This window comes from Salmo salar, chromosome ssa26 (assembly GCF_905237065.1).
Source record: "Salmo salar chromosome ssa26, Ssal_v3.1, whole genome shotgun sequence".
Lineage (NCBI taxonomy): Eukaryota > Metazoa > Chordata > Actinopteri > Salmoniformes > Salmonidae > Salmo > Salmo salar.
Window position 1 is genome coordinate 33,948,175 of NC_059467.1, and position 16,172 is coordinate 33,964,346.

General features: G+C 43.3%; 1 protein-coding gene across 7 annotated transcripts in view; it reads right to left on the reverse strand.

The window, feature by feature from the left end:
* LOC106587313 (butyrophilin subfamily 2 member A1) overlaps window positions 1-13,283 on the reverse strand; it is a 72,594-nt gene extending 59,311 nt beyond the window's left edge. Inside the window, exons 1-10 of one of the 7 annotated variants that reach the window (XM_045708439.1) lie at window positions 13,009-13,283; window positions 5,961-6,039; window positions 5,416-5,778; window positions 5,048-5,332; window positions 4,582-4,710; window positions 2,874-2,906; window positions 2,712-2,744; window positions 947-970; window positions 634-654; window positions 146-172 (exon numbers count right to left, since the gene is read on the reverse strand). In XM_045708439.1, the coding sequence (XP_045564395.1) occupies window positions 146-172; window positions 634-654; window positions 947-970; window positions 2,712-2,744; window positions 2,874-2,906; window positions 4,582-4,710; window positions 5,048-5,332; window positions 5,416-5,778; window positions 5,961-6,024 (979 nt within the window). In that variant the 5' untranslated portion in view covers window positions 6,025-6,039; window positions 13,009-13,283. The remainder of the gene's footprint in view (window positions 1-145; window positions 173-633; window positions 655-946; window positions 971-2,711; window positions 2,745-2,873; window positions 2,907-4,581; window positions 4,711-5,047; window positions 5,333-5,415; window positions 5,779-5,960; window positions 6,040-13,008) is intronic. The other 6 variants (XM_045708440.1, XM_045708446.1, XM_045708445.1 and 3 more) reach the window with 6 other exon arrangements.
* Between the last annotated feature and the right edge of the window lie 2,889 nt (window positions 13,284-16,172).

Here is a 16,172-nt window from a genome sequence, read left to right on the forward strand (position 1 = left end):
CTTTATTGATAAGGTTCGGATCCAGAAACATATCCAAAGTGACATGGTGTAAAAATACATCCCTCTACCATAATATAGTATACATTAAGCAACAAAAATATGATATGAAATATATTTTAAATTCAATTCAGTATCATTAATTTACCTGGACAGCCCTTCATGTTTACTAAATCTGTGGGTAAATTAAACATAAAACAAATTATAATTCTTGATAATTAAAGTGAGAACATTTTGAAATAAATTAATAAAACAATATAATTCTTTTGGTGAACATTTCCATCGCAGTGAGTAAAAAATGATTCCAATACAGTGATATTTTACCACGTAATTATGACTCATCTTTGTGCTATTTGCACAATGCTAATTGTAAGCCCTTGGAAATGGGCTCTCCAACCCTGTTCCTGGAGACCACCCTGTAGGTTTTCGCTCCAACCCTAATCTAGTGCACCTGATTCTAATAATTTGCTGGTTGATAACTTGAATCAGGTTAGTTATAACTAAGGTTGGATTGAAAGCTATGGGACGGTAGAGCTACAGGATCAGGGATGGAGAACCCTTCCTTAGAATAGACATGTATGTATTGTATGTTGACCATAAGGGTCTAGTAATGCATCTTGTATAGCTCCTACTTACCCAGCTGATCAGCAAGCATCTCTGCAGACAAACAGATAAATTAAAGTCAAAGTAAAGCATTCTTAATGGTGAATAATTAATTCAACTCCTTGTGTGGTAGGGGGATGGGGACAGTAAAACCAATGATGAAAAGCATTAATGTCAAATATGTAAGGATTTTCAATCCATGAAACAAGCTGTTGCACTGCTATCCATTTCTGTAACATATTCATGTAAAGGGAATTGTTTGTCTCCAATTGTTTTTTGGTAACCCAATATAATTGGGAGTATAAAAAGGACACATTGATGCATAGGGCTGTTGGATACAACTTACTCAGCTTAGTGTTGAGATTTTTCTCTGTAGACATGAAAAGAGAACAGTTAGAGTGAACATCCTTAATGAATACATCTCACAGAAGACAATTATTAAAATGGAAACATGACACAATGCATAGGACCAGCAGTGTCAAACTCATTCCATGGAGGGCCTGGTATCTGCTGGTTTTAATTTTTCCTTTCAATTAAGACCTAGACAACCAGGTGTCGTGTCTTTGGCATCATTAAACTGAAGACATGTTTATCAAATAACTCTGTAATTATTATTATGCGATTAAACTGATTAATCGTGTAACTGTAATTAACTAGGAGGTCGGGGCACCAAGGAAAATATTCAGATTACAAAGTTATAATTTTCCTAATATAACTTTCAGATAGTATAATATCTGATCCATGAGTCCTCTGATTAATGATTTGTTAGTTTACCTCACGTCAATCTCATTCCAAACGTCGTAAATTGTTGGTTATCTGCACAAACACAGTCTTCACTATGAGTCATCCATACATCAATTGTCTTAAAATCATTTATTTACTAATCTAAGTAATTCACAGAAATGCATAACAAACGGATATGTTTACAAGGAAATGATAGGAGAATGTGCCCTAGTGGGCTAAACCGGCATGGCGGCTTTTTACACAAAGAAAGGGGGTTGGGCTTGAATGAAAGAGCGGGAAGACTGAGGAACAGAGAAAGCAGCTATCCCATTTTAAATACAGTATCGTATGCATTCTAAATTAACGCCCATTTGGAAAAGGAAAATGCAATAAATATTTACTCTGAGCTGCGCTTCGGTAGGTTGGTCGTAGATGCTGGCCGTGTTGGCCAACAGAGATCTTCCTGTCCTCGGAAGAATGTCACTGGTGGTAAAATGGATACGTTGTAGTATCTTCGTAGTGTGTTAGTCTGGATACGTCGTCCGTCCTTTCCTAGCCCACATCTACAGCGGCCGCTGCTAACTCAACGGCTAGGAAGTATCACTTCTGTAGTGAATAAGGGTTCAAAGTTCATACCATTCGCAACCAAAGCTCACGCTGAGGTTGGCTTAGTTCTGTACTTGACATGTGTGTCCTTTTAACGCAGAGGCTGCAGACCTCACATACCCGGAACAAACTGGTTACATTTCGTCACTGACTTATATAGTGGCGAGGGGAGAAGGGTGTGTTTCATCGTTTATAACCCCTCTCTCTTCACAGGGGCGGGCCACTGATTGGTCAGGGCTCTTTCCTTATGAAAACCCAATTCTTTCATTTGGAAGCTAAAATTACATTTAATCTCCTAACAAACAGTTTCAATATCAAACATTTAAATTGCACAACAATTCCATGTGAATCTGATAACTAGAATGTGTAGACTTTCCCAGGTACAGTTTATGTCGTCCTGTCATCAGTCATAATGTCTCAGATGACAACCGAACTGACATCCATACTCATTAAGTACCTGGTATATTTCCAACTGGTTCTATTACCGAAATATGGTTCCTTTCCCCCCACTTGTTTGATGTTCCCAGACTCTCTATATTTAACAAAGGCTATTCAAAAGTCCTTCAGTAGGGTCAGAGAGAGAGGGGAAGGGAGAAAGGTATTTATGGGGGGTCATAAACCTTACCCACAGGCCAACGTCATGACACAGGTGAGGGGAGTTCCTAACTAATCAGTAACCTTAATTAATCAATCAAGTACAAGGGAGGAGTGAAAACCCGCAGACACTCGGTCCTCCATGGAATGAGTTTGACACATGCATTGGACTGTTGGCCACTACTTACCCAACTCAAGTCTGAGTTCATCTTTAACTTGCTCTGCAGAAATAAAATAAAAAACAGAAAACAGAGAACATCATTAATGAACACAGAACCTCACTGTTTTCTCTGACAAAGTTCCATTTATGGAGAAGAAAACTGCATGTTTGACAGTAAGACACTACTTACCTAGCTCTTGACTGTGTTCAGCTCTGGATGCATCTATAGACATGGAAATAGATAACAATTAGAGGAAAGGTCCACAAAAGAACCTACTCAAGATCTTTTTTGACAACCAATTACACTGATTCAGGTAAACCAGGCACTGTGTGTCACGTCCTGACCAGTATAAGGGGTTATTGGTTATTGTAGTTTGGTCAGGACGTGGCAGGGGGTATTTGTTTTATGTGGTTCGGGGTTTATGGGATATGTATTTATGTAAGAGGGGTGTTTGATTTATGTGTTCCGGGGTTTTTGGGTAATGTTCTTGTTTTGTATTTCTATGGTTTTCTATGTTGTGTATTTCTTTGTGTTGGCCTGGTATGGCTCTCAATCAGGAACAGCTGTACATCGTTGTTGCTGATTGAGACTCATACTTAGGTAGCCCTGTTTCACCTGTCCCTTTGTGGGAAGTTGTTGTTGTACTGCTGTGTTAGCCTGCAACACTGTTTGTTCGATCGTTTTTTTTTGTTGGTTTGTTACGTGTTCAAATAAAGTTAAGATGAGCACTCAACCCGCTGCGCCTTGGTCCACATTTACATTTTAGTAATTTAGCAGACGCTCTTATCCAGAGCGACTTACAGTAGTGAATACATACATTTCATACTGTCACGACACCTACGGAAGGTGGCGCCCCTCCTCGCCCGCTCGGCGGTCATCGTCACCGGCCTACTAGCTGCCATCGATTTATGTTTCACGTTCTGTTAGTTAGGCCTAGGTTAGTTGCGCACCTGTTTTGTGTTAGTTGTTAGTGGGGAGGGGTATTTAGGCTAGTTAGTTAGGTTTGTTGTTTGTGCGGGATTGTTCGTTGGTCAGGGTGTGTTTTCATGTGGTTCTGTATGTTTGAAGTTACGCTATTCCTTTTGGGCTGTGTCCCTGGTTACGTTCTTTTAAGGGTGGTGCGTTTATTTTTGCACACCTTGCACTCCATACCTTGCATATTTTCCGTGTGGATATTCTATTAAATTCATTAACAGAATCTTTCTGTCTCCTGCGCCTGACTCTTCGAAATCCACAAGCCACCCATTGTGACACATACTTTTAATTTCATGCATTTTTTTGTACTGGCCTCCCGTGGGAATCGAACCCACAACCCTGGTCCATTACGTACGACGAGCGTTACACTGTGATTTTTAAAGAAAACCTTATATTAAATAATCGAGTATTTTTGTGGAGAAAGTTGTTTTAAATAGAAATTGTTTGCCCTATACAGAGAACTTAATTGTTTTATACAAAACCTTAAATCCACCTGTACAGTATCTGACCAATGTCTGCTTTTTACTTCTAAAGGTCAAACAGGGGGTGCTTATATTTGTCCTGTTTCACTGTATATACAAGTGGTTAACTTCTATGAGTGTGAGGTGTGAAGTGGAAATGTGTTTTTTGCATATTCCAACTCCCCTTGAGATACACTCAGAGAGTGTGGTCACTGCCAGGGATCAGCCATTATTGATGGCCACCCTGGAGCAGGTAGGGTTAAGTGCCTTGCTCAAGGGTAGATCAACTGAATTTTTGTAATTATTTTTTTCACCTTGTCGGCTCAGTGATTAGAACCAGCCAGCTTTGAGTTCTAGTGCCTAACTCCTTGTGTATGCCACTCTGTAAACTGCACTTTAAAACATTTACTGTAGAACATTTACATTAAGTCAAATGAACCCTTTAATTTGTCTTTTATTACCATAGACCTTGCACAAAGCATTCCAGCGCCAAATGGTGAAAGCTAATATGACCATAAGGAAAAAGCCCAGAGAGCCAATCACTGCAAGGGCCACTTTCCATGTGTCTGTGTGAACAAGGATCGGCTCGCCTGCAAGACACAAATCAACTGAGATCAGAGACATGCTACCTAATAATAATAAGACATTTCACTCCAAGAAAGCTTTGTCAGAAGTTTACAGACCTCAAATGTAGACAAAATGAAACCATATCCCATGACATCAGTTGTGTAGATCGCGCAATATGCCTCAATGCCAAATGAATGGAAAAGATGAGCACCATATAATTTCCTGGTTTAATGTTGTGCTGATATTTTCCATTCATTTGAGGAGGAGGCATATAGCTGGATCTTCAAAACCAACATGGTTTCATCTTGACATTAGAATACTTTAGAGTTCTAAACAATAATATGATGTTGTGTTACTCACTAGGGAAGTGAAACTCTGTCTCCATCTTAATCACCTCATGTTGCTGCCTCTGTCTCAGTCTGCAGGTAAAGAGGTTGTCAGTCTCGTTAACGGGGATCTTTAGTTTGACTATGTAGAATCCCTCATAGTCCCTGTCTGTCTCTGAAGGTCCAGCAGACAGAGTGACCCCTTCACTGTCCAGCCACTCCAACTCAGGCTCAGGGAACCAGCCTTTAGATACACACAGCAGAGCCATTCCTCCTTCTTTCTGTCCCTCAATGGAAACCTCTGGCTTGGATCCTACGGCTACAGACACAAAGGGAGACGAGATGAAGTACTGCTGAGATTGGGAGGAACATCATATGGGTTGTTGTATTTAAGAAATGTACCTCTGACGTAGACTTGAATGGTGGCATCATCATAATGTGTCTTAGACTCAACAAGACATTTATAACGTCCATCATCAGTGCCTTGTACCCTGGTCAGTTTCAAAGAGGTGTTGCCCTTCTTCAGTTCCTCTTTAAACAATGATGTCCTTCCCCTGTAGGAGAGGACCTGATCATGGTATTTGTCTATGCCATCTTGGTAGAGATGGACTCGAATGTTTGACTGAGGGTCTGGGAGGTTGATTCTGAACCAGTCAACTCTCATGTCCTCAGCGCTGATGTTGGGTTTGATATAACAGGGCAGAATGATGTCATCACCAGCCACAGCAACAATGGCACGAGTCGAACCAAGCACCTCAAACCTCTCTGGAGAGAGAATCAACCATTCAGATTGTACAAGCCTCACTAAACACACATGTTGGTGCAAGTCATACTCAGGTACTCATGTGCCACAACAACTATCATGTAGATCATAATATACAAGTGATGGTCAGGATTATGTACACTAACACACACACACATAAAGACATAATGTGAGGGTACTGTACCAGAGTCTGCTATGTGCAGGAGAAGCAGCAGAGTCCCACACCAACAACCTGTTCCAGTCATCATGATGACCTCTTTACCCTGAGATCAAAGACAGACAGACTCTCTTAAGTATGTCAAACTTTATCACAATACAGTTTAAAGTATGTCATATTGTGGCACAGACTGGGCTTGGGTGAGTGAGTAACATTTGAGAGTTCAGGTTGGATTCTTAACTTTCACTTTGCACGCAGAACACAATTGAGAAGGACCTAGTTTCAAGATTGACTTTGGGGAAAGGCAGGAAGAATGAGGAATAAAATAACAGTAACATCCATCGTTAAAGGTAGACCAAGGCGCAGCGTGTGTTGGGTTCATCATATTTTATTTAACAGTGAACCAGCAAAAAACAATAAACAACACAATGAACGAAAAGTTTTGCAGGCAACTAACAGCAATACAAAAACAAGATCCCACAAACACAGGTGGAAAAAAGGCTGCCTAAGTATGGTTCCTAATCAGAGACAACGATAGACAGCTGCCTCTGATTAGGAACCATACTCGGCCCAACACAAAGACATACAAAACATAGAATGCCCACACCACACCCTGACCTAACCACATAGAGAAACAAACCCTCTCTCTCAGGTCAGGGCGTGACAATAACATGGTTCCACTGCAAGGCACGAAGGGGGTGTAAACTTTAGTCTCAGATGAAAGGGGAAACTCAAATAGGTCCTATTGGGTAAAAATCTGAAGCATCTGGTGCGGACTTCCACTAACCACCAAATATGGTGATGAGAGGAAGTCAAAATGAAGGCAAGTACGTCCTAAAATTAGCAAATAGGATCTCGCTAGCTTGTGCTTGGCTCTACCCACCAACTTGCCTGTTATGCCCACTGTGCTTTATTTTTTATTTTTTTATTTTATTTCACCTTTATTTAACCAGGTAGGCTAGTTGAGAACAAGTTCTCATTTGCAACTGCGACCTGGCCAAGATAAAGCATAGCAATTCGACACAAACAACAACACAAGAGTTACACATGGAATAAACAAAACATACAGTCAATAATACAGTAAAACAAAAGAAAACAAAAAGTCTATATACAGTGAGTGCAAATGAGGTAAGTTAAGGCAATAAATAGGCCATGGTGGCGAAGTAATTACAATATAGCAATTAAACACTGGAATGGTAGATGTGCAGAAGATGAATGTGCAAGTAGAGATACTGGTGTGCAAAGGAGCAAGATAAATAAATAAATAAACAGTATGGGGATGAGGTAGGTAGATAGATGGGTTATTTACAGATGGGCTATGTACAGGTGCAGTGATCTGTGAGCTGCTCTGACAGCTGGTGCTTAAAGCCAGTGAGGGAGATATGAGTCTCCAGCTTCAGAGATTTTTTAAGTTCGTTCCGGTCATTGGCATCAGAGAACTGGAAGGAAAGACGACCAAAGGAGGAATTGGCTTTGGGTGTGACCAGTAAGGTATACCTGCTGGATCGCGTGCTATGAGTGGGTGCTGCTATGGTGACCAGTGAGCTGAGATAAGGCGGGGCTTTACCTAGCAGAGACTTGTAGATAACCTGTAGCCAGTGGGTTTGGCGACGAGTATGAAGCGAGGGCCAACCAATGAGAGCGTACAGGTCGCAATGGTGGGTAGTGTATGGGGCTTTGGTGACAAAACGGATGGCACTGTGATAGACTGCATCCAGTTTGTTGAGTAGAGTGTTGGAGGCTATTTTATAGATGACATCACCGAAGTCGAGGATCGGTAGGATGGTCAGTTTTACGAGGGTATGTTTGGCAGCATGAGTGAAGGATGCTTTGTTTGCCATATAGGAAGCCGATTCTAGATTTAATTTTGGATTGAAGATGCTTAATGTGAGTCTGGATTGAGAGTTTACCCAGGTATTTGTAGTTGTCCACGTATTCTAAGTCAAAGCCGTCCAGAGTAGTGATGCTGGACAGGCGAGCAGGTGCGGACAGTGATCGATTGAATAGCATGCATTTAGTTTTACTTGCGTTTAAGAGCAGTTGGAGGCCACGGAAGGAGTGTTGTATGGCATTGAAGCTCGTCTGGAGGTTAGTTAACACAGTGTCCAAAAAGTGGCCAGAAGTATACAGAATGGGGTCGTCTGTGTAGAGGTGGATCAGAGAATCACCAGCAGCAAAAGCAACATCATTGATGTATACAGAGAAAAGAGTCGGCCCGAGAATTGAACCCTGTGGCACACCCATAGAGACTGCCAGAGGTCCGGACAACAGGCCCTCCGATTTGACACACTGAACTCTATCAGAGAAGTAGTTGGTAAACCAGGCGAGGCAATCATTTGAGAAACCAAGGCTGTCGAGTCTGATAATAAGAATGTGGTGATTGACAGAGTCGAAAGCCTTGGCCAGGTCGATGAATTTGGCTGCTCAGTAATGTCTCTTATCGATGGTGGTTATGATGTCATTTAGGACCTTGAGCGTGGCTGAGGTGCACCCATGACCAGCTCTGAAACCAGATTGCATAGCGGAGAAGGTACGGTGGGATTCGAAATGGTCGGTGATCTGTTTGTTAACTTGGCTTTCGAAGACCTTAGAAAGACAGGGTAGGATAGATATAGGTCTGTAGCAGTTTGGGTCTAGAGTGTCACCCCCTTTGAAGAGGGGGATGTCCGCGGCAGCTTTCCAATCTTTGGGAATCTCAGACAATACGAAAGAGAGCTTGAACAGGCTAGTAATAGGGGTTGCATCAATTTCGGCAGATAATTTTAGAAACAGAGAGGGTCGAGATTGTCTAGCCCGGCTGATTTGTATGGGTCCAGATTTTGCAGCTCTTTCAGAACATCAGCTATCTGGATTTGGGTGAAGGAGAAATGGTGAGGGCATTGGCGGGTTGCTGTGGAGGGTGCCGGGCAGTTGACCGGGGTAGGGGTAGCCAGGTGGAAAGCATGGCCAGCCGTAGAGAAATGCTTATTGAAATTCTCAATTATAGTGGATTTATCGGTGGTAACAGTGTTTCCTAGCCTCATAGCAGTGGGCAGCTGGGAGGAGGTGCTCTTATTCTCCATGGACTTTACAGTGTCCCAGAACTTTTTTGAGTTAGTACTACAGGATGCAAATTTCTGTTTGAAAAAGCTAGCCTTAGCTTTCCTAACTGCCTGTGTATTTTTGTTCCTAACTTCTCTGAAAAGTTGCATATCACGGGGGCTATTCGATGCTAATGCAGAATGCCACAGGATGTTTTTGTGCTGGTCAAGGGCAGACAGGTCTGGAGTGAACCAAGGACTATATCTATTCCTAGTTCTACATTTTTTGAGTGGGGCATGCTTATTTAAGATGGTGAGGAATAGCCAGGCATCATCTACTGATGGGATGAGGTCAATGTCAGCAGAGGTGTATTTGGAGGGCGAGTTAGTTAGGATGACATCTATGAGGGTGCCCGTGTTTACAGATTTGGGGTTGTACCTGGTAGGTTCATTGAAAATTTGTGTGAGATTCAGGGCATCAAGCTTAGATTGTAGGATGGCCGGGGTGTTAAGCATGTCCCAGTTTAGGTCACCTAGTAGCACGAGCTCAGAAGATAGATGGGGGGGCAATCAATTCACATATGGTATCGAGGGCACAGCTGGGGGCAGAGGGAGGTCTATATCAAGCAGCAACAGTGAGAGACTTGTTTCTGGAAAGGTGAATTTTTTGAAGTAGAAGCTTGAATTGTTTTGGTACAGACTTGGATAGTAATACAGAACTCTGCAGGCTATCTTTGCAGTAGATTGCAACACCGCCTCCTTTGGCAGTTCTATCTTGGCGGAAAATGTTATAGTTAGCGATGGAGATTTCAGGGTTTTTGGTGGTTTTCCTAAGACAGTATTCAGACACGGCTAAGACATCTGGGTTGGCAGAGTGTGCTAAAGCAGTGAGTAAATCAAACTTAGGGAGTAGGCTTCTAATGTTAACATGCATGAAACCAAGGCTTTTACAGTTACAGAAGTCAACAAATGAGAGCACCTGGGGAGTGGGAGTGGAGCTAGGCACTGCAGGACCTGGATTAACCTCCACATCACCAGAGGAAAAGAGGAGAAGTAGGATAAGGCTATACGAACTGGCCGTCTAGCACGTTCGGAACAGAGAGTAAAAGCAGCAGGTTTCTGGGCACAATAGCATAGATTCAAGGCATAGCGTACAGACAACGGTAAGGTAGGATGTGAGTGCATTGGAGGTAAACCTAGGCATTGAGTAATGATGAGAGAGATATAGTCTCTAGAGACGTTTAAGCCAGGTGATGAGCTCGCATATGTAGAAGATGGAACAACATGGTTGGTTAAGGCATATTGAGCAGGGCTAGAGGCTCTACATTGAAATAAGACAGTAATCACTAACCAGGACAGTAATGGACGAGGCATATTGATATTAGAGAGAGGCATGCGTAGCCAAGGAACATATGGGTCCAGTGAGTGGTTGGGCTGACTGGGGACACAGCGATTCAGACAGTTAGCAGGCCGATGCTAACAAGCTAACAGTTAGTAGGCCGGGGCTAAACAAGCTAGCAGTTAGCAGACCGGGGCAGGCAAGCTAGCAGTTAGCAGACCGGGTTAGCAAGCAAGCAGTTGGCAGACCGGGGCTAGCAGTTAGCAGACCGGGGCAGGCAAGCTAGCAGTTAGCAGACTGTGGCAAGCAAGCTAGCAGTTAACAGACCAGTGCTAGCAAGTTAGCCTTTGGGGGACGTCGCAATGGGGGTAAGTCTGATTTTGCCTCTACGTGCAGTGACGTCGATAGACCAGTCGTGGAATTAGTAGGGTTCCAAGTAGCTCTAGGTAGCTAGTAGGCAGCGGTTAGCAGAATGGGCCTTCAGTGGACGTCGCGCCTGAGGGGCCTGTTGGAATCCTCGGGCAGATTATGCCGGTATTCCAGTCGTAGAGGATCGGCGGGGTTCCGTGCCCCGTACCGGCAGTAGAAGGGGTCCGCATATTGTAGCCCAGGAGTGGGCTTCGGTGGTAGCACAGGAGCCCTGGCCGGGCTAGCTTCAGGCTAATTGGTGCTTGTTCTGGGCTGGAAACGCTAGCCAGGAGTAGTCACCCGGGATTGCGGTTAGCTAGTTGCGAAGATCCAGATGAAAATGTTCAGAGTTTGCGGTAGGTATCCGGGGATATGGGGGGAAAAAAATATTATAATAATAGGTCCGTTATGCTCTGGTTTGAGTCACGTTGTTCGAACTGGCGAGAGCTTTCCGATTAGCTGATGACCGCTAGCAATGGTTTGCTGACTGAGAGCTGGTAGGTAGTTAGCTGGCTAGCTTCAGTTGAGGGATTCCAGATCCAAAGTAAATAGAAATACTTTAGAAAAAACAGATCCACGCCACATTGGGTGAGGCGGGTTGCAGGAGAGTATTTAGAAGTTGAGGTTTAGGAAAATATTTTAAAAAGATATGCGAAGAAAAAGATGTAAAAGGGTATATACAAGGGACACGACAGGACAAAGACAAAGACGTCTGACTGCTACACCATCTTGGATATTGGCTCCCAATGTAAACAATGCTGCTTTTCTATCTTGGGTTAGTTATCATAATCTTTGCTTTTGTCTCCAAAAGTGAAAGTGAAACTCCTGAACTACCCTGATCTATCAACTACTATGATTATTATTATTTGACCATGCTGGTCATTTATGAACATTTCAACATCTTGGCCATGTTCTGTTATAATCTCCACCCGGCACAGCCAGAAGAGGACTGGCCACCCCTCATAGCCTGGTTCCTCTCTAGGTTTCTTCCTAGGTTTTGGCCTTTCTAGGGAGTTTTTCCTAGCCACCATGCTTCTACACCTGCATTGCTTGCTGTTTGGGGTTTTAGGCTGGGTTTCTGTACAGCACTTTGAGATATCAGCTGATGTAAGAAGGGCTATATAAATAAAATTGATTTGATTTGATTTGATATCACACTGACTTCAAGTAGACACTAGAGGTCAGTATTGTTTTAATAATGTAGTTCTGACTATTATCAAGTGGTGGTTACTGGTATTTACATCTATAGAAAATGACTAACTATATTTGTATGCATATCCTGCTGAGACCCGGAAAGAAAATGTTTTGTAATAAAAAAAAATTACATAACATAAGTGCTTGAACAAATGTTTTTACTGTATGTTTTATTGTAAGTGAAAAATTGTCCTTTGTAGTGGTCATTAGGACAGAAATATGAAACAAATAACATTACAGGTACAGTAGGTGTAAACATAATTGCAGCATCAGGATGTACACTACAGAGGACATTTCTTGATAAGCTCTTATTTAGCTCTTATTTAATGTGAAAATATTACACATTCCTGACAACTCACTTAAACATTCCTGAGATATTCACTTACTAGAAACAATTTGAATATCAAACTCACAAAAAAATGATAATAACTACAGACACTTTTCAAAACACTTTTCATTTTTTTAAGAACCAGGAAGATGAAGTTGTCACAGTCACACCTCCACACTTAATACAGCGGTTTGTATGGCCTCAGAGATACTGACCAATAACTGATGTCTACTAGAGAGAACCAAAATGGATTGCTGGGTCTCAGGAGCTTATATGAAAGACCTCAACAGTTGCAACTTCCTGGTGGAGAACAGTGCTCTACATCATGGTGCTATGTGACCTGGTCAATGCAGTGCACTATATTATGAGGTGTAGTAGAGTATAGTTTGAGATAAACCCTCAGAGTTCCACCATACCAGTCTCAGAGCAGTGCAGTTTAGAGTATGTGTATGTGTTGACCATGGTAGTGATCTGAGGCTACGTCCCTAATGGCACCTTATTCCCTAGCCTATATGTTCTACTACTTTTGATAAGGGCCCATAGGGATCTGTGTAGTAAACTGTATAGGGAATAGGGTGCCATTTGGGACACAAACTGACTGCGGAGACAGACAAGTAAAAGGAACAGGAAACATATTGTGTTAAGTATGTAAAACATGATCACAATACATATAATGTACTACATATAAAGTATTACATGTGCTGTGGCACCCCAGAGCAACATTTGAAACATTTATCTCTATAACCCCATAATCATAAGACATACATTACATATCATAATACTTACAATTAGATGCTCGCAGATCACCACGAGAAAGGTTTGATGGTTTCAATATCGTCAGGAAACAGGAAGGAAGTCATCCACCTACTGCATAGGCAGGGCTATGATGAACCACCATGCTATGTTAGTAGGCAGCATGGTTAAGTGAGAATAGAACATTTTGTGGTAGGACTACCCGTATGTGAAACTTCTCAACATTGAGTATGCTTTAAAATGCCAGAATGTCATGCTCATTTAGTTTTCTTTTACGTACAGTAGTATGATTTTTTTTACCTTTATTTAACCAGGCAAGTAAGTTAAGAACAAATTCTTATTTACAATAACCGCCTACCCCGGCCAAACCTGGACGATGCTGGGCCAATGTTGCTCCGCCTTATGGGACTCCCAATTACAGCCAGATGTGATACAGCCTGGATTCGAACCAGGGACTGTACTGATGCCTCTTGCACTGAGATGCAGTGCCTTAGACCGCTGCGACACTCGGGAGCCCTCAGCACACATACAGCATGCAGACTTTCACTGAGTAACTCATGCTCCGTACCACATCCATACTGAATGTCCCATAATGACAGTGTAAATCCCATACTATGTGGACTGCTGACCTGGACTACAGGAGAACTAGGGCCTTCTGACACTGACATAAAGCACACTAGAGGGCAGTAGACACACACTGATCACAGGGACATGGTAGCTAAGCTTTGATACTATGGTGCTGTAGAGAGGAAGAGAATTATCATGTTGGGAACCAGTCATCTTCTACCATCTCTTCTCCTCGCATCTACCTCCTGCTCCTCATCTACCTCCTGCTCCTCATCTGCCTCCTGCTCCTCATCTGCCTCCTGCTCCTCATCTGCCTCCTGCTCCTCATCTACCTCCTGCTCCTCATCTACCTCCTGCTCCTCATCTGCTTCCTGCTGGACTTCCTGATGGGCAGCCCCCAGGTGGTGAGGGTAGGTAGCAACACATCTGCCATGCTGATCCTCAACACTGGAGCCCCCCAGGGGTGCGTGCTCAGTCCCTTCCTGTACTCCCTGTTCACCCACGACTGCATGGCCAGGCACGACTCCAACGCCATCATTAAGTTTTCACACGACACAACAGTGGTAGCCCTGATCACCGACAACGACAAGACAGCCTATAGGGAGGGGGTCAGAGACCTGACCGGGTGGTGCCAGAATAACAACCTATCCCTCAACGTAACCAAGACTAAGGAGATGATTGTGGACTACAGGAAAAGGAGGACAGAGCACGCCCCCATTCTCATCGACGGGGCTGTAGTGGAGCAGGTTGAGAGCTTCAAGTTCCTTGGTGTCCACATCACCAACAAACTAGAATGGTCCAAACACACCAAGACAGTCGTGAAGAGGGGACGACAAAGCCTATTCCCCCTCAGGAAACTAAAAAGATTTGGCATGGGTCCTGACATCCTCAAAAGGTTCTACAGCTGCAACATCGAGAGCATCCTGACTGGTTGCATCACTGCCTGGTACGGCAATTGCTCGGCCTCCAACCGCAAGGCACTACAGAGGGTAGTGCGTACGGCCCAGTACATCATTGGGGCTAAGCTACCTGTCATCCAGGACCTCTACCCCAAGTGGTGTCAGAGGAAGGCACTAAAAATTGTCAAAGACCCCAGCCACCCCAGTCATAGACTGTTCTCTCTACTACCACAATGCAAGCGGTACCAGAGTGCCAAGTCTAGGACAAAAAAGCTTTTCAATAGTTTTTACCCCCAAGCCATAAGACTCCTGAACAGCTAGTCAAATGGCTACCCGGACTATTTGCATTATGTGCCCCCCCCCAACCCCTCTTTTACGCTGCTGCTACTCTCTGTTTATCTCATATGCATAGTCACTTTAACTATACATTCATGTACATACTACCTCAATTGGCCCGACCAACCAGTGCCCCCACACATTGTCTAATCGGGCTATCTGCATTGTGTCCCGCCACCCACCACCCGCCAACCCCTCCTTACGCTACTGCTACTCTCTGTTCATCATATGTGCATAGTCACTTTAACCATATCTACATGTACATACTACCTCAATCAGCCTGACTAACCGGTGCCTGTATGTTGCCTTGCTACTGTTATAGCCTCGCTACTGTATATAGCCTCGCTACTGTTATTTTTCACTGTCTTTTTACTGTTGTTTTTATTTCCTTACTTACCTATTGTTCACATAATACCTTATTGCACTATTGGTTAGAGCCTGTAAGTAAGCATTTTACTGTAAGGTCTACACCTTTTGTATTCGGCACATGTGACAAATAAACTTTGATTTGATTTGCTCCTCATCTACCTCCTGCTCCTCATCTACCTCCTGCTCCTCATCCGCCTCCTGCTCCTCATCTACCTCCTGCTCCTCATTTAACTCCTGCTCCTCATCTACCTCCTGCTCCTCATCTACCTCCTGCTCCTCATCTACCTCCTGCTCCTCATCTGCCTCCTGCTCCTCATCTGCATCCTGCTCCTCATCTGCATCCTGCTCCTCATCTGCCTCCTACAACTCTTCATCTTCTGTGTCCTTTCTCTCATCTCCCTCCTCTACCTTCACCTCCTTTTCTTATTTATCCTCCTCCTCTCATTCCTCTCCTCCTCTGAGAGAGATCTCCCATCTCAGTCCCAGAGCCAGGAATGTGTTTGCTGTGGTTAGTGGTGATGTGAGACTACTGAGACAGGCAGGAAACAGAACAGGAAACACTATAGTCTGCACATCCCATAACACACTGCAGAGGAGAGAAAACACACCCACTCTGTTCCAGCCTCCAAAACAAGAGAATAGGCCTATCTACAATATGTAGTCCAAAGGGTGATAACTGCAGTAGGTTTTATTAAAGGTGATGACTGCAGTAGGTTTGATTAAAGGTGATAACTGCAGTAGGTTTGATAAAGGGTGATAACTGCATTAGGTTTGATCAAAGGTGATAACTGCAGTAGGTTTGATTAAAGGTGATAACTGCAGCAGGTTTGATAAAAGGTGTGATAACTACAGTAGGAATGATTAAAGGTGATAACTGCAGTAGATTTGATAAAAGGTGTGATAACTACAGTAGGACTGTTAAAAGGTGATAACTGCAGTAGGTTTGATAAAAGGTGATAACTGCAGTAGGGTTGATAAAAGGTGACGACTGCAGTAGGACTGTTAAAAGGTGACGACTGCAGTAGG